At 37.9% G+C, this 20,865-nt stretch overlaps 1 protein-coding gene across 1 annotated transcript in view; it reads right to left on the reverse strand.

Annotated features, from left to right (window-relative positions):
* Positions 1–572: 572 nt before the first annotated feature.
* The window catches only part of LOC141404594 (uncharacterized), a 597,851-nt gene continuing 577,558 nt past the window's right edge, over positions 573–20,865 (reverse strand). Inside the window, exon 14 of the mRNA XM_073988048.1 lies at positions 573–2,439. Within this exon, the coding sequence (XP_073844149.1) occupies positions 716–2,439 (1,724 nt within the window). The 3' untranslated portion in view covers positions 573–715. The remainder of the gene's footprint in view (positions 2,440–20,865) is intronic.

Genomic DNA, 20,865 nt, shown 5'->3' on the forward strand with positions numbered 1-20,865 from the left:
GAGATGCAGCGATTGCGTTGGCTAGGCCATATAATAAGAATGAGCGAAGATGAACCCGCTAAAAAGACGTATAAATATGAAAAATAATAATAAATAATAAAAATGGCAGGCCAAGGAACAGATGGCGCAAACAAGTGGATGAAGAGATGGCAAGGCGCGGTATTCCAGAAGGAGAAACAATAGACAGAGAGAAATGGAGATCTTTTCTTAGTTCGGCCCATAGAACAAATGTTCTCTAATGGGCCAGCTAAGTAGTAAGTAATGTTTGGAGCAAATCGGTTACTCCCTACGGACTTACGGACATTAGTAGATCGAAATTGTCTGAAACGGAGTAGGGACAGGGTGTTTATAGTAATTGGCGTGGGCCAATAGAGGGTACAGATCACATTTATTGTCCAATTAATTTGAAAAATTTTATTGACATAAAATTACATCAGCACCCATTGATGTGAGAGATGACTCTGCCTGCGCCTTCGGAAATGTTCGTGGGAATAGTTATTTTTAAGTTACAAAGAAAATTAAAAAAAAATAATATACTTATCGCAATAATTTTATTTTAAATTCAAATTCCCACTTATTCAATTTCAAAACTAAACAAACTAAACTAAAGCAAACCTAAGGAAAAAATAACAATAAAACTAAAGCTATTCATTATAAAAAATACTCATTTGTTTGTTTATAACAATTGAAACCAAATATTATTAATGTGGCTCTTTCAAACCGAAACTTCTTTGGTGAATTTAGAGCGATCGTTTAGGTTCAACACCAATTTATCGGGTCGTTTTGTTTTGCCATTTCCATTGGCTGTGCTTGTTGTGCTTGTCGCCGCTGGCTGCGCTTGCTGGCCTTGTTGTGGCCCACTGGAAGAGGCCGTTGCAGCAGCAGCCGAAGTTGTTGCTCTTTGCTGTTTGGTATCTAATAAGGCATTATTGGAATTTCCTGAAGAAGTTGTTGGCACCAAGGCTGCAGCATGTTTGGCGGCTAATCTTTTGGGTGTACTACTGCGACTGCTGGTACTGGCCGTTGTGGTGGTGGTAATGTTAAACAAAGATTGTGATATGATTTTAAAATCTTGATTTGTGGGCAGTTCTTCAATTCCTTGATTATTTGTGGGTACCTTGGATTCACTTTTACTTTGGGACAAACTTGAAGAGTCATCGCCAAATAACTTAGGTGGTAGATCTTCTTCATCCTCAGGATCGAATTCATCATGGTCATCATCTTCCTCATCGTCATCATCCTCCGTCGAACTTGAATCGGTGGTTGTGTAGAAAATTATATCATCGGTGGAGTATTGTTTTTGTATGGAACTTGTTTCGGCAATTTCTGTTATTGGCAGCCTGCCAGCACTGGCAGTAGCAACTGTCGTTGTGGCTGTTGCTGTGGCACTCTTGGAATGTTGTTGCGATCTTTCTATATCGCTCAGAAGTTTGCTACATTTGGAACTTAGTCTACTTAGTTTTCTATGCTGTTTTGCTGTGGTGGTGGAGGCTTTGCCACTTTGATTTTTGAATTTATTTTTACAATTATCACATATCAATGGTTGTTGCTGCTGCTGCTGTTGCAGACGCTGTTGTTGTTTATGACTTAAATAACTAGTTTTTGTTGTTGCTGTTGTTGCACTGCTGCTATCATCACACGGCAGACTTGAGCTACTCAACAGTTTGGCATCCTTGTGGCGATTATGTTTCATACTTTGCTTTCGAGACCCTCTCAAGCCAGCTGGGGGTGGTGTATTGGTGGCTGCTGTTCTCTTGGCCACCCTTCTTGTGGGCAACTGATCCAAGTCATCCGATTGTGAACACATACATTCCAATTTAATGTCCTTAAATGTAAGACTACCCTCGTGGGCCGGTGAACCCAATAGTTGACATTTACTTAGTGTTGTTGCTACCTCCTGTTGCTGCTGCTGATGACCATCCAGCCTACAGCGTTCATAGCAACGTTCGCAAATGATATGTTGTTGCTTAAGCTCCTCTTCGGCCACACAATTTCCGCTCAACTCAGTATTTATGGCCTTCTCCTCAATTGCAGGAGCAGCAGGAGCCACAACATCCTTGGGCGATGCAGTGGTCACTGATGGTGTGGCCATTGTTATCTTGGTGGACGGTACATTGGCGGCTTGAACAACATTGTTATTGGTTTTCTGTTGTTGTTGTTGCATTTGTGTATACTTTTGCATTTCAGTGTTCAGCGAGAGTAACGGCAGTGCTTCCGGTTTATTGGGTCGTACGCTTAATTGATTTCCACCGCCTGATACTGCCTGTGAAGCTGCTGCAGCCACCATTACCATGCTGCCAGGAGTTTTCAGGCCATCCAAGAGACTGGATATTGTCATTACCGCCACACCCTTGGGTGGAGCCATTTCCTGTATACGTTGCAGTTGTACACTAAGTTGTCGTATTTCCTCCAATGCTTCCTGGTCGGATAATTTGTTTTCTGTAAGCAGACAAAAAAAAAAGAGAAGAAAAGAAAAAAAAGTGTGAAATAGGCAACTTTATGACAATAACAAAAGCAGAAAATGGTTTATACGCCTGCATGCAGACAGGTTTGGCAAGGTGGCCTAAGTTATGGCCTAGCTCCATGGAGCAGTGGTGAAAATTACAATGGGCTTTTGGTGAATCATAAATTGTGGAACATTTGCGATGGTTGGGGAAATAGCTAAGTTGTTAAAAAGTAATCTTATCAGCTCCAAAAAGTCACATAAATAATTTTTTATTTTTCCCTAAGACTTGTTTTTATTAAAGACTAAAATTGCAAATTGGGGGGCTTTGCTGTAAAATGAGCAAGGAATTTCAATACGATTACCCTGTGTCATGGAATGAATATTTTGTTAACATTGCTAGTATGTGCGGGTGCCACAGTGGTGCGATGGTATGCACACCAGCCTTGCACCTTTAAGGTCGTGGGTTCGATTCCCCGGCCGGGTAACATCAAAACTTTTCAACGGTGGCAAAATATTCCTCAGTAATGTTGGCGACATTTCCTGAGAATTTCAGCCATCTAAATCTTCTCTACAAGTAGTGTCTTAAGACACGCCATTCGGACTCGGCGATAAACAGTAGGTCCCATATCATTGAGCTAATATGAATCGGGGTGCACTCATTGATATGAGAGAAGTCTGCCTTATCCCTTCTGGGATGTTTGTGGAACAATTATATATGCTAGTATGTGCTATGATAGCCAAAGCCATAGAATAAACAGACAATCAATCCCATTGCGGTCGGTTCTACGTACCGGATTGACTTGGAGGAATCTTCGCCCAGGGCTCTCCGAGGCGGCTCTGGCCTTAGTCGCCTCCAGGATTACTCCGATTGGAATTATGTTGCTGCTTGTTGCTCAAGAACATCTCTCAGCGATTCTCCAACTTCGTCGTCCGATTACTCCTCGTCGAAACTCCCCACAGTGTCCCCTACAACAACAAATGTAGCACCTAACACAAGAAGTTGTTATTCAGCTCCACGGAAACGCATCGTTGCTGCATTTCAATTTCAACAAGGTCAACGAAATTGTGGATTTTATGAGTCGGATGAACATAATGTTATCAGCCATTCAGGAAATAAACCTCATCGTCACCTGTAGCTTGCAATGTTGCAATGGTTACGACGTTTTGCGAATGGATCGTAGAAAAAGCGGAGGAGAAGGACCTATCTTCCATGGGCTTGACTCTAGTGACCCATACATAGAATGAATGGGGTTACAAGTAAAGTGTGGTACTGCCTAGTTATAACTGCTTAGTATGTACATATATACCGCTGCCTGATATTAGTGTGACCGAACATTTATGGTGGGACGATCTATCGGAGGCCTTCGACACCGTTAACCATGCCAGTCTGGAAGAATATTCAAACCTGCCAAAATGCCGCTATGAGGTCTGCCACAGCTTGCAATATCTGTTGGGCTTCCGGAGAAATCTTCATAAGTTTCAAAAGGTATAAACGAGAAACTCTAGATCAACGAGCCTAGCAAGCAGGCTTGGATAGCATTAAAACTGATGCAGTCGCACAGGCAGTAGAAAGATACAGTGTAAATGCCGTACTTGGGGACCACCTCCCATCCATTGCAGCAGAAGAACACCAGCTTCCAAGGCAAACACGAATTGTTTTAGCCCAGTTAAGATCCGGACGATGCAGACGACTCAATACGTATTTGGCCCGAATTGATGCCACGATACCCACCCTACACGATACATTTGTTTATAAGCGCAGCTAACCTCATTTAACTGTCTCTTGATTTTTTTATGGACTCAACCATTCCAGGTTGGAAAATTTTTGAGACTAGATCAGAGCTCTGATTTACTCGTGGGTGAAAAGAGGGGAGAGGTGGTAAGGTTTTTGGTTGCAATTGTTTGGGTGGGGCAAGTTTATTTCGGGGTGGAATAAATTTTTGTTTGGTGGGGGTAGGGGGATGGGGCAAGTTACCCCCTTAAATTGCTCGAATTTGAGAACAGTTTCACTCTCGAGTGAGATTCGAGCGAGTATTCGGGGCTCTGGTCTAGATACAGAGGAACTAGAACCTGATAACTGAAATAATATGAACGAGAATATTTGCGTTGTTACAACAACAACAACTAAGGAACCCATGGTATGACCAGGAGTGTTCTAGTGCCACGGAAGAGAAAAATGCGGCATATAGGACAGCTATCGGTGGCAGCGCGTAGCGCATGCACGAGAGAAGTATAGGGAGAATATGAGAGAAGGGAAACGTATTTTTTCGCAGGAAAATGAGAGAAACGAAAGAGTGAGAGTGTAAAAAATCGAGGTGTATAGGAGCCAGAATAACGTCCGATAATTCTTTCAAAGAGTGGAACAACAAACTGATGGTTTTGAAACAGGTACTCGTACCTCCTCCTGTAGAGACCAGAAAGGTAATTTGGCAACAGAGGCAGATAGTTTGCACAGGATACGGAAAGAGCATTTTTTTCAATTGTTGGTATCTAATGCTAGCGAAGACAACGAATATACCACAGATCCCATCGCAGACGACGCTATTAAGTGTATGAGTGCGGCACACAATGGTTCAGAAATGGATTTTCCTGGCCAAAAATCAAAATTTTGTTTTGTCAAAGATATTTAATTTCTATATGGGATTCGATAGTAAACATATTGAAACTAAGGGGACCAAAAAATATTGGAATGTGCGGGCGTGGGGTGCCCCTAAAGACGAAAATTTTCCCATTTTTGAGAAATACGTTATTTGTTCAAACTTCTGGAGAATGAAATAGAAAACTATAACAGATATTGCGTTCTTAGTTTTTTTAGGGAGATAGGATTGTGGCCTTTAAAAATAGTTTAAACAAATTACCGTAGCGTTTACACAAAATGTGCTATTTTATTTTTCCTCAGGTACTAAATTTTATAAAATTCCAAATTTAGTGGACTTGAATTTTTGTGGAACAACATGAAACAATGTTCTGTTTTCACAGAAAGATACCCGAGAATCTCCTTCCTCTTTCAGCCCATATATAATTTTGTTCCCGTCCCATTCCTTCCGTTTAACACTTTTTTAAATTTATTGTATTTGGTAAAAATCTGTGGTTTCCCATACCATTTCCCATATGAATTTCAGTTTTTTTTTTACACAAATTAAATTTTTTGGAGTGTATGAGTTTTTATATGAGTTACATACATTTTATGAAAACACAAGGAGTATTTTTATACCCTCAGCATTTATACACTTTCATACGGGCAAAATGTGCCTCATCGAAATAATGGTTTTAGACCCCAAGTATGTTTGGACGAAGTGTGTTTTAGATAATTTGGAGTCGATTGAGCAATGTCCGTCCGTCTGTCTGTCTGGCTGGAGCGCACGATAACTCTCGAACGGATCCGATTCGGTTTAAAATTTGGCTTTCGTAATATTTTGTCCAAACTTAGTTTAAGTTCGAAGATGGGTTATATCGGTCCACTCCTTCCGGTACTTCTCCCACAAAATTCGAAAAAGTTCGAAAAATTTGTACGTACGGTAACTCTTGAAGCAAGCAACCGATTTGGTCCATAATTTGCAACTCGTGAAATATCTACCAGACAGAGATGAGGTTCCAATATGGACTTAATCGGTCCACTCCTTCGGGTATCTCACACACAAAATTTCGAATAAGTTCAGTTTAGGACCTGCTCTCGAATCGCTTTGATTTTTGCTTTAGCAACTTGTATTCTCTGCCCCCCATATGACGGTACAAGCTTTATCAGGGGCAAGTCCATACTTTCTGAGAAAATAGCCTAAAAGTTGCACAAAACCCCTATGACACCGTGTGAGGTGGTTGGAGCGCAAGATAACTCTCGAACGGATCTGGGTCCAAAATTTGGCCTTGGTAGTATTTTGTCCAAACATAGTTTAAGTTTAAAGATAAGCCATATCGGTCCACTCCTTCTGGTACCTCCCCCACAAAATTTCAAAAATGTTCGGAAAAATTTTTCGTACGGTAACTTTTGAAGAGAGTGGCCGAATTGGTCCATACTTTACACATCCTAATATTTCTACCAGATGCAGATCAGGTTCAAATATGGACTATATTTGTCCACTTCATCCAGTACGTCCCAAACAAAATTTACACAACTTAACATATCTACCAAATATAGATCAGGTTCGAATATGGACTATATTTGTCCTCTCCTTCGGGTACCTCCCACACAAAATTTCGGATAAGTTCACTTTAAGACCTGCGCTAGAATCACTTTGATTTGACAAATTGCATTCGCTGCCTCAATTACGAAGCTAAAGCTTTTTCCAGGGTCAAGTCCATAGTTCTTGAGAAAACATCCCGAAAGGTGTAAAAAACCCCTATGGCACCATATTTTTGGCTGGACAGCACGATAACTCTCGAACTGGTCAACTGATTTGCTCCAAAATTTTTATTTTTATACCCTCAGCATTTATGCTAACGAGAGTATATACACTTTCATACGGGCAAAATGTGCCTAATCGAAATAATGGTTTTAGACCCCAAGTATGTTTGGACGAAATGTGTTTCAGACAATTTGGGGTTGATTTAGCCATATCCGTCCGTCTGTCCGTCTGTCTGTCTGGCTGGCTGGTGCGCACGATAACTCTCGAACGGAGCAACCGATTTGGTTCAAAACTTGGATTTCGTAATATTTTTCCCAAACTTAGTTTAAGTTCGATGATGGGTTATATCGGTCGGTTATATCCCCCACAAAAGTTCGAAAATGTTCGGAAAATTTGTGCGCACGATAACTCTTGAAGGGAGTAACCGATTTGGCCCACACTTTATACATCGTGAAAGTTCTACCAGACTTCGATAAAGTTTAAATATGGACTCAATCGGTCCACTCCTTCGGGTATCTCCCACACAAAATTTCGGAAAAGTTCAGTTTAGGACCTGCTCTCGAATCGCTTTGATTTTTGTTGTAACAACTTGTATTCGCTGTCCCCCATATGACGGTACAAGTTTCATAAGGGGCAAGTCCATACTTCCTGAGAAAATATCCTGAAAGTTGCAAAAAACCCCTCTGACACCGTGTGTAGTGGTTGGAGTGCAAGATAAATCTCGAACGGATCTGCCAGTTCGGTCCAAAATTTGGACTTCGTAATATTTTGTCCAAACATAATTTAAGTTCGAAGATAAACCATGTCGGTCCACTCCTTCAGGTACCTACCCCACAAAAGTTTAAAAATGTTCGGAAAAAATTTGCGCACTATAACTCTTGATGGGAGTGGCACATCCCAATATATCTACCAGATATAGATCGATTTTTGTTTGCTGCCTCAATTAGGGCAAGTCCATACTTCTTGAGAAAACAGCCCGAAAGTTGTGAAAAACCCCTATAACACCATATAGTGGCTAGAGAGCTCGAACCGAATACTGCGTTCGTCCACATATTTCTTCGAATATTATATGAAATTCGAAGGTGGTGCTTATAGCTCCACTCCTTCCGGTACCTTCCCCACAAAAGTTCGAAAATATTCGCTAAAATGTTACGCGCGATATCTCCTAAACGTAGCAACCGATTTGGTCCAAACCTTGGATCTCTAAATGTTGACGAAACATAGTTAATGTTCAAATTTGGGTCCTATCAGTCCAACCCTTGGGGTACCACCCAAACAAATGTTCAACATTTTTGTGTGGTTAAAGGTCTGTTCGATGATACTATGGACATTTTTACCGAAGGTGTTCCTAGTGGCCCTGTTTACAGCGATATTATGTTTTTCGTAGGCTAGTGTGATAAAAAATGCCCTATCTATCGATATCCCCGCAAATTTTTGAGGTTTTGTCCTATCCATATTTTTGTCGGTTCATACGCCCAAAATTTTGAAAACACCCCTAAATACATACGTTTTTTTTTTTTTTGGAAAAAAATATTTCAATCCACATAGGCTGAGGGTATATCTCTGTCGGCAAAGTCGACTGATACTTTTTTACTTGTTTAGTGATTATTAGGCAAAAGTTCATTCATCCGTGCTACAGGAAATCATTTTAGAAGAAAAATGTCGAAAAGTCATACCACTAGTATATGCCCTCGTTAGCATAAATGCTGAGGGTATACAAATACGGTATTCCAAATTGAAGAAGTCAAGCAACTAATAGAGAGGTATGGAAATATTTTCTTTTTTCGGCTTACACTATGCAACACTGAAAATGCAAACAACTTCTAGTATGCATTTTTTGAAAATACATATTGAGACAACAAGAACCCTAGTAGGGTTTTGTCCTGTCAGGTCCAGTTCGGATTTTATGGCCTGATCTAAACCGGGCTAAATCTACAGCTTTTTTGCATTATTCGAGCTTTTATCTCAGAAACAAATAGAAATTTTGGCTTTCCTGTATTTGGCAATATTGTAGCCCTACTCTAAACAACTAAACACATGGTCATAAGTCAAACTGACCTGAGTACTCAAACTTTCAAAAAAAAAAAAAGAAAAAATGTTAAATTATACCTGGCGACACTGCGAGTTGCCTAGGCCAGAAGGTTTTTTAGTACCCCTCGTAAATGTAGTTTTTCGGTTTCATTGTTTCTAAAAATATTTTATTCTTGCCCTCATCTACAAATTTGTTTTAGAGGTGAGATGAAGATTCACATACGTTTCAGGGATATAGCCTGGTATTGCTTTAAAAAGTCAATATTTAACCATGTTTAGATGAGGCCATAAAATCCAAGCTGGATCTAACACAACAAAACCCAACTAGAGTTTTTGTCGTTTGGGTCTTCTGTACTTTCAAAAAAAAAAAAAAACGTCAGCTTAAATTGTTTGCACAAGATTACCTTAAAAATGTTGCACAGTGTTATAAGACAAATGTTCTGTTGAGGGTCAACCAACGTAAGTAAATGAAGTAATAATTTCCACCTTGGTGGGTAATAATATCCAACTTGGTGGGTTATACTAACCACATTTACCGTTTCCAACACTTTAAAAAATTGCCACCGTTTTTGCGATAAATGTTCACAAAAATTGTCTGTAGTTTGACAAAGCAAATGATGAAGAAGAACCAACTCTATTTATAATTCATGTCTAAAATGAACAATTTGTTAAAAGTCATTGTTGTTGTGGTGTGGCTGTTGTGGTTGTGTTGGTGCATTTGACAAGTGGATGGATGAACTTGATGCTTTTTCATAAATATTTTAATACAAAAGGATTTGTAGTGCCACTGACTATAACTATGTTGATGATGATTGTGTGATTGTAATAATCATCATTATAAATGTTTTAACATGAGTACCATAAACAACGACAGCAACAACAAACAACAACAATAAACCATTAAATGCCATTGCCCTGGATACTGTTGTCATCAACATCAGCTCCGCCATCACCATCACCATTATCATCATCATCATAATCCTATCCGACACATTTCTACCTCTTGTCATGACCATTCACCGTAAATATGATTTTATGTTGTCGTTGTTGTTGTTGTCGTTCGTTGTTGCTTTTTTTGATTGTTTTATATCATATCCTGTCTATTGGCAAATTTCAAATGTTGGCTAGAATTATAATGACCATTTTGAAATTTATATTGAATGTTGATGTAGCGTAAATGACCGAAATAAATCTCGATGAATTTATGAAGAGAATTGGCGGCAGCGGCGTTGGCGTTATCAAGTGATTTGTCAAACGCAATTTAAATGGAAATTTTTGATTTTGAGTGGCAATCAGAGCGTGTGGTTTGTAAATGGCATTTGTTGCTATCCTGTGGGGGTTAAATAGATATTTTTGGAGGTTAAATAATCAGTTGATTGCTGGTGGTAGGAGCATGTTATTCAATAACTTCATGGCTAATAGAAATTTGTTAGTTGACTACAAAAAGTGGGAAGAAATAATTCCCTAAGGATTTGAATTTAATTGAGGCAGCAGGGCTTTCGCAATAATTGGCAAAATTTGCTTGAACGCATAGTAGAGGCAGTTTGAAACTCCCACAAAACTACATCACATTTTTAAGGGTTCTTTAATTGCTCAAGAAATGTTCGGGTTCATTTTATATATTTCTTTCATGATGCCTTTTGTTTCAAATTTCGAACTGAAATCAGACGGAGTGTAGCCTCTCATAGTCTTAGACTTTGTCAGACTGTGAGAATTCTCTCATAGTCTTAGACTTTGTCTTGAGTTAGTCATTTTGTTAAAAATTATTTCCCTCGAACCTCAATTTGTTTATTTGTTGTATCTTTAGTTCATGTTCTACTCAATATCACCTTCACCTCGCTATAACTACTTTCAATTTTATACTCAAATACTCAACACAATATGTATAGCCATTGAACCAGTCACCACCTTTAAAATCCTCCATAATAATATTTATTATTTACCTAGATTATCATGAGCTTTACTGGTCTCTATTATGCTGCTGGACTTTAACAAATAATAATGAGACATTAATTTAATTTTCCAGTTCACTTGCCATCCTCGTCTTCTTCTTCATGATATCATAGCTTATGACCCCAACACCTCGTCTGTTTAGGCATTTTTATGTATTAGTGAAAAATGTCCTAGAGGTCTAATGACTTTTAATCTTTTCCATAGACATGCATGTTAGTCTGTGTGTTTGTTTGTTTTTAAACATCAATTAATTATATTAATTGAAATTTATTTAATACCATATTTTAAAAGTGTAAACAGGTGTTCGAAATGTTTTAGAAAATTCCCTAATGGAGATTATCACAACAAACACAAACATATCTTAAATAATATCCTGAAATAATTTAAGTGAAAATATATGTGCTTTTTTGATTTATTATGTGGAAGAAAGGACACTGGTCGGGTAGAGGCGTCCGTGCTAAGCAGAAATATTAGGACAAATGAGCTGAAGATATTCAATAATCTAAACACGTTACTAAGCAGTAGACTGAAAAAAATAAGAACGGCGTTAAGTTCGGCCGGGCCGAACGAGTTGTGTTGAATTAAAATGGAACAATTAGTTTCCTTTCCTTTACCAAATTTCAGCAATTTCGGTAAAATAATGTGGCTAACATTCAAGATACTTAAATTCTGGAGGTGCCATTCTATGGGGGCTATAAGAAGGCGTGGACCTCTAACGACAAAATTCTGGGGGAAAGTTGTATACCCCCAACGAAGACGTAGTACCAAATTTCAGCAATTTCGGAGATATATTTGGGCCACAACCTTCAAAATACCGAAAATCCGGAGGTACCGTTCTATGGGGCAATATGAAGGCGTGATTTATGCCGACAAAATTCTGGGGGAAAGTTTTGTACCCCCAACGAAGACTAAGTACCAAATCTCAGCCATTTCGGAATATTGAGGCCACAACCTTCAAAATACCGAAAATCTGGAGTTATTGTTCTATGGGGGCTATATGAAGACGTGGACCTATACCGACAAATTTCAGGTGGAACGTTTTATACTCCAAACTAAGACTAAATGCCAAATTTCAGTCATTTCGGTGGGATATTGAGGCCACAACCTTCAAAATACCTCAAATCGGGAGGTACCGTTCTATGGGGGCTATGCGAAGACGTGGACCTATACCGACAAATTTCAGGTGGAAAGTTTTATAACCCCAACGAAGACTTAGTACCAAATTTCAGCCATTTCGTAGGAATATTGATGCCACAACCTTTAAAATACCGAAAATCGGGAGATATTGTTCTATATATATACGAAGGCGTGGACCAATACCGACAAATTTCATATGGAAAGTTTTATACTCCAAATGAAAACTAAATACCAAATTTCAACATTTTCGGTGGAATATTGATATCACAACCTTCAAAATACCGGAAATCCGGAGGTACCCTTCTATGGGGGCTATATGAAGGCGTGGATCTATGCCGACAAAATTCCGGGGGAAGGTTGTATACAACCAACGAAGACTAAGTACCAAAATTCAGCCATTTCGGTGTGGTAATGAAACTAAAACCTTCAAAGTACCGAAAATCGGGTGGTACCATTTTATGGGAGCTATATGAAGGCGTAATCCTAGGCCTACAAAATTTTGGGGCAAAGTTGTGCACCCCCAACGAAGACTAAGTACCAAGTGCCAGCTATTTCGGAGAAATATTGAGGCCACAACCTTCAAAATACCGAAAATCGGGAGGTATTGATCTATGGGACCTATATGGACGACCCATACAGACAAATTTCATAATCAAAGCACTCCTCGTCCCGATAACATATCAGGATAATGGCAAAACATTGCCCACTCCATGCAAACATCCTCAAAATCAGTACTTGGATACCAGAGACCTCCACCAAGGAATCTATGGTATGACCAGGAGTGTCGTGCTGCTACCGAAGAGAAAAATGCGGCATATAGCAACGCGTAGCGCACGAGAGGTATCGGGAGGAAAAGAGAGAGGAGAAACGTCTTTTCCGCAGGAAAAAGAGAGAGATGAAAAAGCGGGAGTGTGAACAAATCGAGATGTACAGGAAACAGAATGAAGTCCGAAAATTCCACCAAAGACTGAAACATCAAACTGATGGCTTTGGAAGTGGCATCATCTGTATCAGTTACCAGATCCTGTTCCTGTAGATACCAGCAAGGTAATCTGTAACTGATACAGATAGTGTGTGTGTTCCATATCCTTAGGAAAGAGCATTTTTCCAAACTGTTGGTATCCAATTGTAGCGAAGTCGACGAAGATACCACAGATACAATCCCAGAAGATAGTATTGAATGTATAACACCCGGTAAAAATGAGGTAAAGACAGCAATAAACAGGCTGAAGAATAATAAGGCAGCAGCAGCTGATGGCATACCAGCTGAGCTGTTTAAAAGCGGAGGCAACACGCTTATAAGGTGTATGCATCAGCTAGTTAGCTCCATCTGGCAGGAAGAACGAGTAACCCACGATTGGAACCTGAGTATCCTGTGCCCCGTCCTCAAGAGAGGAGATAACACTGTATGCTCTAACTATAGGGGCATAAGTCTACTTCCTATTGCCTACAAGATCGTGTCAGGGATATTGTGCGAACGACTAAAGCCTATGGTCAACGAAATAGTTGGACCATACAAATGCGGCTTTAGACCTGGCATGTCCACCATTGAGCCTGCGGCCAATCCTGGAGAAGACCCAAGAGATACTGATCGACACCTACCACCTTTTTGACGATTATAAAACAGCCTTCGACAGCCCGCTACGTTCAAAAGTATTCCAAGCCATGTCTGAATTTGGTATCCCCACAAAGCTCATTCGGCTTTGTAAAATTACTCTGAGACAAGATCTTCAGTTAAAATAGGAAAAAACCTCTCCGAAGAGTTTTGTACCAAAAGAGGTTTCAGGCAAGGAGGCAGCCTTTCTGTGATCTTTTCAAAATCCTGCTAGAAAAGATTATACGGGAGGCAAACGTCAAAAGGAGACCTCCTTCTATAAATAGAAGACCTGCTATAGTTCATCTATAGTTAGGAGACGTCTTAAAAGTCTTTTATTGTTAGAACTCTTCCACTCTAAAGTCTTCTATATTTAAAGGACCTCCAAAATGTCTTTTGAACTTAGAAAACCTCTTAAAGGTCTTGTAATTTAAGAAGACCTACTAAAGATCTTCCCTTGTTAGAACACCTCCTAAAGGTCTTCTATACAGTACAAGACCTTATAAATGTATTCTATACTTAGAAGACCTCTTAAATGTCTTCTATTGTTTGAAGACCTCTTAAAGGTCTTCCAAAGTTAGAAGACATCCTAAAGGTATTTTATACTTAGAAGGCTTCATAATATCTTCTATAGCTTGAAACCCTCCACTTTTATACGTAGAACTGCTCTTGAAGGTATTATATACTTAAAATACCTATTAAGTGTCTTCTATATTTCGAAAACCTCCTAAAGGTCTTTTAATACATAGAAGACCTACCGAAATCGTCTATATTTAAAAGATCTCTTAAAGGTCTTTTGTATTTAGAATACCTCCTACAGATCTTCTATACTTAGAAGATCTCTTAAAAGTTTTCTAACAATGAATCCCAGAAGACCTCCTGAATACCTTCTCTTGTTAGAAGACATCCTAAAGGCCTTCTATACTTAGAACTCCTCCTTAAGGTTTTCTATACCTACGTTACCTCTTAAAGGCATTATATATGTAGATAGAATACTTTTTAACGGTTCTTCAGAGATGAAATCTTCAAAATATCGTAAATTACAGAGTTCCCCAAAAAATTTTGTTGATTTTTCAATCATTAGATATAAATAAATTATTACGATGATTAGGTGATTCTTGGCATTTATCCTTAGAAAGAAAAGCTTGTGAGTTTGAAATGCATATTTTAGGCATGTTAAACTTCTCTACAATTTAATTTACGTAAAACCGCAATCCGGCGATTGGTCTTTGATATGATAAAAATATACGTATATGTGTCCATGGAAAATTGTTTTTATTATTTTTTTAGATTTTCTCTGCCACTTCTGTTAAAAAAAAAAAACCAACGAAGTTCTCATATTAATATAATTATTCGACTGGCATTGCAAATTCAGATAATAATTAATTAATTGGCATTTCATTAAAAAACGAACGAACACACACAAACAAATTAGCATTTAAATCATAAATAAACAATTGGAAATAAATAGTTGTGGAATAAAGTAAATATTGTTTATTTATTTTTCATGTGACTGGTTTTTAAGTCGTCACTTAATTCTAGTGAATACACATATTGTTGCATTGTAATTACTTTCAGTTTTACTATTTATTTATCAATTAAATTTTTTTGCTGAATTTTGAAAACAATTAGGTTTTCCATTCAATACCAGTTAATAGTAATTACGGTTGCTGGAATTAAACTAATGCTAGGGCATATTTTGAGAAAAATTATCGGAAAATCCTCTACTCAGAAAAGGCAACATACAAATTGACAGCCAATTATTTTAATTTATTTATTGCTGTCTTATTAGGACAAAGGGCATTATTTATGAAAGTTTTTAATAAAATGAATTAATCGAGCTAACATGACCTAGGGATTTTAAATTGAAAAAGGGAATTCCAGCGAAGTCCCACACACACATTTTTTTAAATTTATATTTGCAAAAAATATGTTGACAATTTTGAGTGGAGAAGTTTTATGGCCACTGGGAATCTCAAATTACATGAAGTGCTGTCGATAACTGTAGACACCTAAAATCGGGATGTACTGTATAAAGGGGGCTATACCAAAACATGGACCTATGTTGAAAATTTTTGCTGGAGAAGTTTTGTGACTGCTGGGAACCTTAAATGTCAAATAAGTTCGGTAAAAAGATGTAGCAAAAATCGTCAAAATATGTACATTCGGGAGGTACCGTTATATGGTGGTTATATCAAAGCGTCCACCGATTTAGTCCATATTCAAACTTGACATGCTTATGGAAAAAATACATAATTACATAATTGTTTCACAAACATCCCAAGCGGGACAGGGGATACTTCTCTCATATCAATGAGTGCACCCCGATTCATATTAGCTCAATGATATGGGACCTACTGTTTATCGCCGAGTCCGAACGGCGTGTCTAGGACTCTACTTGTAGATAAGTTGTACAAGGCTGAAATACTCAGAAAATGTCGCCAACATTACTAAGGGGTATTTTGCCACCGTTGAAAAGTGTTTGATGTTGACTGGCAGGGGAATCGAACCCACGTCCTTCAGCGTGCAAGGCGGGTGTGCATACCATTGCACTCCGGTGGCACCCATGGAAAAAATACTCTGGATGCAAAAATATATTGTTCTAACTCAATTATTGCGAATGCTAGGGTGATCACAACACAGGCGGACAGAAGGACAAAAAGAAATCTTTAAGCGGTCGCAAATGATTATTTTGATGGGTTACAGACAGAACAAGTAAACAAGTATCAGTCGGCTTTGCCGACAGAGATATACCCTGAGCCTATGTGAATTGAAACATTCATCTACGGACAGATCGAATGTCTTTTCAGAATTTTATGACCCTTTTTGGATATTTGAACTTGCCGACAAACATGTGGATTAGGATTAAAGTTCAAAAGTTTTGCAGAGGAGGTACTTAAAGGAATGGGCCGATATAGTCCATTATTTTATTTTGGGAGTCATAAATTTTGGATGGATATCGCACCCACTAGTCATTTCAGTGGGTCATCGAAGTTGTGGACTGGTATTGCCCTCTCGAACGTATGAACCGATGGGGGGATGGCTTTCATAATATTTTGTCCAAACTTAGTTTAACTTCGAAGATGGGTCATATCGGCTCACTTCCTAGGGTAACTCCCCCACAAAAGTTCAAATTTGTTTCGCCAAAGTTATGCGAAAATTTATGTGACTAACCGATTTGATCCATACTTTGCACATAACAATATTTCTACCAGACATATGTAGATAATGTTCGAATATGGACTATAACGGCTCAAAACTTTGGGTACCTCCCAAAAAATTCGGAAAAGTGGAGTTTAAGACCACCACTCGAATCCTTTTCATTTATGTTGTAACAAATTGTATTCGCTGCCCACATTACGAAGGTGCAAGTTTTTTAGGGGCAAGTCCATACTTCTTGAGAAAATGGGTTTTGGATGAATCTCCGATAACTCTTGAACGGATTAGCCGATTAGTTCCAAAATTTGGCTTTCGTAATATTTTGCCTAAAGTTAAATCAAGTTCTAATATGGATTTGTCGGTCCACACCTTTGGTTACCTGCCCCAAAAAAGTTCAAAACTTTTCACTAAAATGGTGCGCACGATAACTCTCGAAGGCAGTAACCAATTTGGTCCATACTTTGGACATCGTAATATTTCCTCAAGACATAGATCAGGTTAGAGTATGGATTATATATGTTAACTCCTTCGAAAAAGTGCAGGTTATGACCTCCATTCGAATTGTTTTGATATTTCTTGCAACAGGTTGCACTCAAGACCCCAATTACGATGATACAAGTTTTTTCAGTGCAACTCCATAGTTCTTGAGAAAGTTGTAAAAATCCACTACGGCCAGCAAGTGTAGTGGCTGGTGCGCACGACAACTCCCGAAGCGAATACTGCGTTGGTCCATACCTTGCATATCGTAATATTTCTTCGAATATTAAATGAAATTCGTAGATGGTGTTTTTAGGTGCACTCCTTCTGGCACCTCCCCCCAAAAGTTTCAATGTTGAACGGTGCCACGGATTTGGTTCAAACATTGGGTCTGGAAATATTTTGTCCAAACTTTGTTTATGTTCAAAAGTGGGCCCTATCGGTCCATTCTTTAGGGTACCACCCACACAAATGATCAACATTTTTGTTTAAGTGCGGTTAAGGGTTTGTGCGATTATCCTTTGGAAATTTTTACCGAAGGTACTCCAAGTAGCTCTTTTAACAGCGATATGATGTTTTCCGTGGGCAAATCCATTTCCTGATCTAATGGTCCTATTGGGAGCAATGACTCCCAAACTAAGACACACTTCCAAAATAGACTATGTCGGTCCACTTACAGAAAAAAAGACACCCCGAAAATTTTGATTAAAAGCTTCATCACCATATTTTTCTTGAATGTCGATAAAATATTTCAAACCTATTGGGAAAATATTTATCAAACACTAGCGGACCCGGCGAACTTCGTCTCGCTATTAAGGAATAAAATTTCATACAAAAACTCAATTTTCGACCTTTCCAGAGAGATTTTCCAAAATTTTCTTCCGTAAAGACCTTCTCCTCGAAAATACGAATAACTGACAAAAAATTTTACAGAAATCGGCCTAGCCGTTCTCATTTTATGAATTACTATACATTTTTTACACCATTTTTATATATATAGATAAAAATGTTACTTAAATGCGGCCGATAAACGAGTTTAAATAAATAATTCATTGAAATTTGTTTACGTTTTTTAACCAATATTTTCAACGGTTTTCGCTTTCAAGAGCGAGAGAAAATAACTTTTTATGGCATAGAGAGATTTTCCGCTACAACAATGTGCTGTGTTTGTGTGTGTGTGTGTCGTTGTTATGTTTTTGCGGCATGGAGGGTATTTATCTACTTGTTGCCACCACGAATGCTTGTATGTATACTAAAAATTTGGTTTGTTGTTTTTATTAACCTAACAAAAGAAGACGGAAAAAGTATTTATTTTTTCAACCAACAGTTTGGTGGCAGTTTGTTTTAGTCATTCGCTGTGATCAGATCGAAAAGTGTGGAAATAAATCATTGTTTATGTGTGAATAATGGTGCTTATACATTTTATGATTGTAACCAAATTTTGTAATGTAATGCAAAAATCGGAAAAAGGAGAATCGAAATATTTTATTGGCAAAAGAAGCAGTCGCACCGTAATACTATTGTATATACACATTTGAAATATGATGCACCTATTTATTACATTTTATTCCAGATGCCGATTTTCCGCTGATGATTTCTAATTTAACAGGAGAATTTGTTTTATTTCACAACTAACGAGAAGCGCTCAAAAAGATTCCTGTATTTTATATTTAAAAATGTTTTATTTGTTTTCTTCCATTTAAATTCAAGTGTGACGCTAAATTTTTACTTTTGTTATAAATTGTTTCATTTCGTTTTTCTTTCATTTCTTTCTTGTATGATTTATAATTGTGTATGTACCTAGCGTCTGTTGTTGTTTTGTATTTGGCATTCCATATACTTTCTAATGAAAACAACAAATTTTTTTATCGACGATTGCCAATATGAACATTACTTTTATCGGCAAAAAATTAATTAAAAACAAGTAAGAACAGACTATAGTCGGACGGGGCCGACCATGTGATACCCTATACCACTATCCCTGTGCACTAGCTTTCCGGGCTAGCTTTTGATAAATGATAACCATTATTTAAATGTATACATTTATTAAGTAATAAAGAAAACAATAACATGTTGAAATAATAATCTACATACATATATTTGTTCTAAAGCAATAAATGTAAAACAGTAACTAATGCAATACTATAAGTGCAAGAATTTTGTTCTCATGTGAAAATGTAACATTAAACTATGTTATAATCAATTTTATTAAGATAACATATGAAACATATTTGGGCGAAACGCGTCTTCTTGGGATAAAGTTATAAGATGTGCATTAGAAATTTTACCAATTTTCACACAAAAGTTTTGATCAATTTAACCCGCTAAATATTATCCGATCATACCGTTGACTTGCACGCTACTTCTTCATCTCAAACCAAAACTACGTTTAAAATTTCGCGCCGATCGGACTATTATTGCGACCTACAGAGCGGCTACAAAATCGAGCAAAAATTTTGTTTTTGGTCCATTTCATTCCTTTAACATTTCACGATCATCGCCAAAAACTAATCAGTTCTATTCTGGTCCAAACCCGACCTCCATACTAAATTTCGTGACAATCGGTCCATAATTGCGGCCTCTAGCTTGATTACAATTTTTAATGGACGGACAGACGGACGGACGGACGGACGGACACACATCGCTAAATCGCTTTATCTCGTCGAGATATGAAGTTTGGTATACCACATGAGGGGTCTACGACGAATATTTCGCGGCGTTACATGAATTTTTGGGAAAACAAACTTATTATACCCTTTTCCACATTGTGGTATAGGGTATAATTAATCAAATTTTTGAATTTTTTATCAAATGGTTAAAATTTTTTTCTGTGCAGTTAACGAAACGATCGTCGCATAGAAGTTGATGTGTGTGTAGGACTTCGCTAGATATCAATTTTCAATGTAATTCTCTTTAGGCCATATAGCTTGATTAATTAAATTAATTAAAATTAAAATTGTTGTTAAAATGTTGTTTAAGTTTTTTCAATTTATTTTTTGTAATTTTATGATGTCTTAACCTTTTTTAGAACATATGAAGAACTCAAAAACACTCATATTTTGATGCAAAATATGAAAAAACTCATCGAAATAATGGCTTTAGACCCCAAGTATGTTTGGACGAAAACTATTTCACACAATTAGGAGTCGATTTAGCAATGTCCGTCCGTCCGTCTGCCTGTCTGGTTGGAGCGCACCACAACTCTCGAACGCATTTACCGATTTATCCAAAATTTGGAGGATGGCTTTCGTAATATTTTGTTTGGATATTTTGACTGGATGAAATAATACGATGAGCAAAGTCTGCACCAATCAGATACTCCCTGCGAGAATTATATTGCGGATTTGTCGTTTTGTTTGGTGCAGACAGGGTTTCGTGGAGATTTTAGGCCAATATCTAAGGAAGTATGGACTTGCGGAAGAAAAAAATTGTACCGTCGTAAAGGGAGCCGCAAGTTGCTCCTAAACTTCACTTTATCCCAATTTTGTGTGGGAGGTACCCGAAGGAGTGGACCGATATAGTCCATATTCAAACCCGATCTGTATCTAGGAGGAATAATACGATGTGCAAAGTTTGGAGCAAATCGATTGCTTCCTTCGAGAATTATCGTTCACACTATTTTACAGAAAAATTTTGAACTTTTGTGAAGCAGGTACTAAGTTTGGACAAAATATTACTATACCCAAAATTTGGTTCGATTCGGTTGATCCGTTCAAGAGTTATCG

Source organism: Musca autumnalis, unplaced genomic scaffold (genome assembly GCF_047663935.1).
Source record: "Musca autumnalis isolate F117 unplaced genomic scaffold, ASM4766393v1 scaffold_5, whole genome shotgun sequence".
In the NCBI taxonomy this organism is placed as follows: domain Eukaryota; kingdom Metazoa; phylum Arthropoda; class Insecta; order Diptera; family Muscidae; genus Musca; species Musca autumnalis.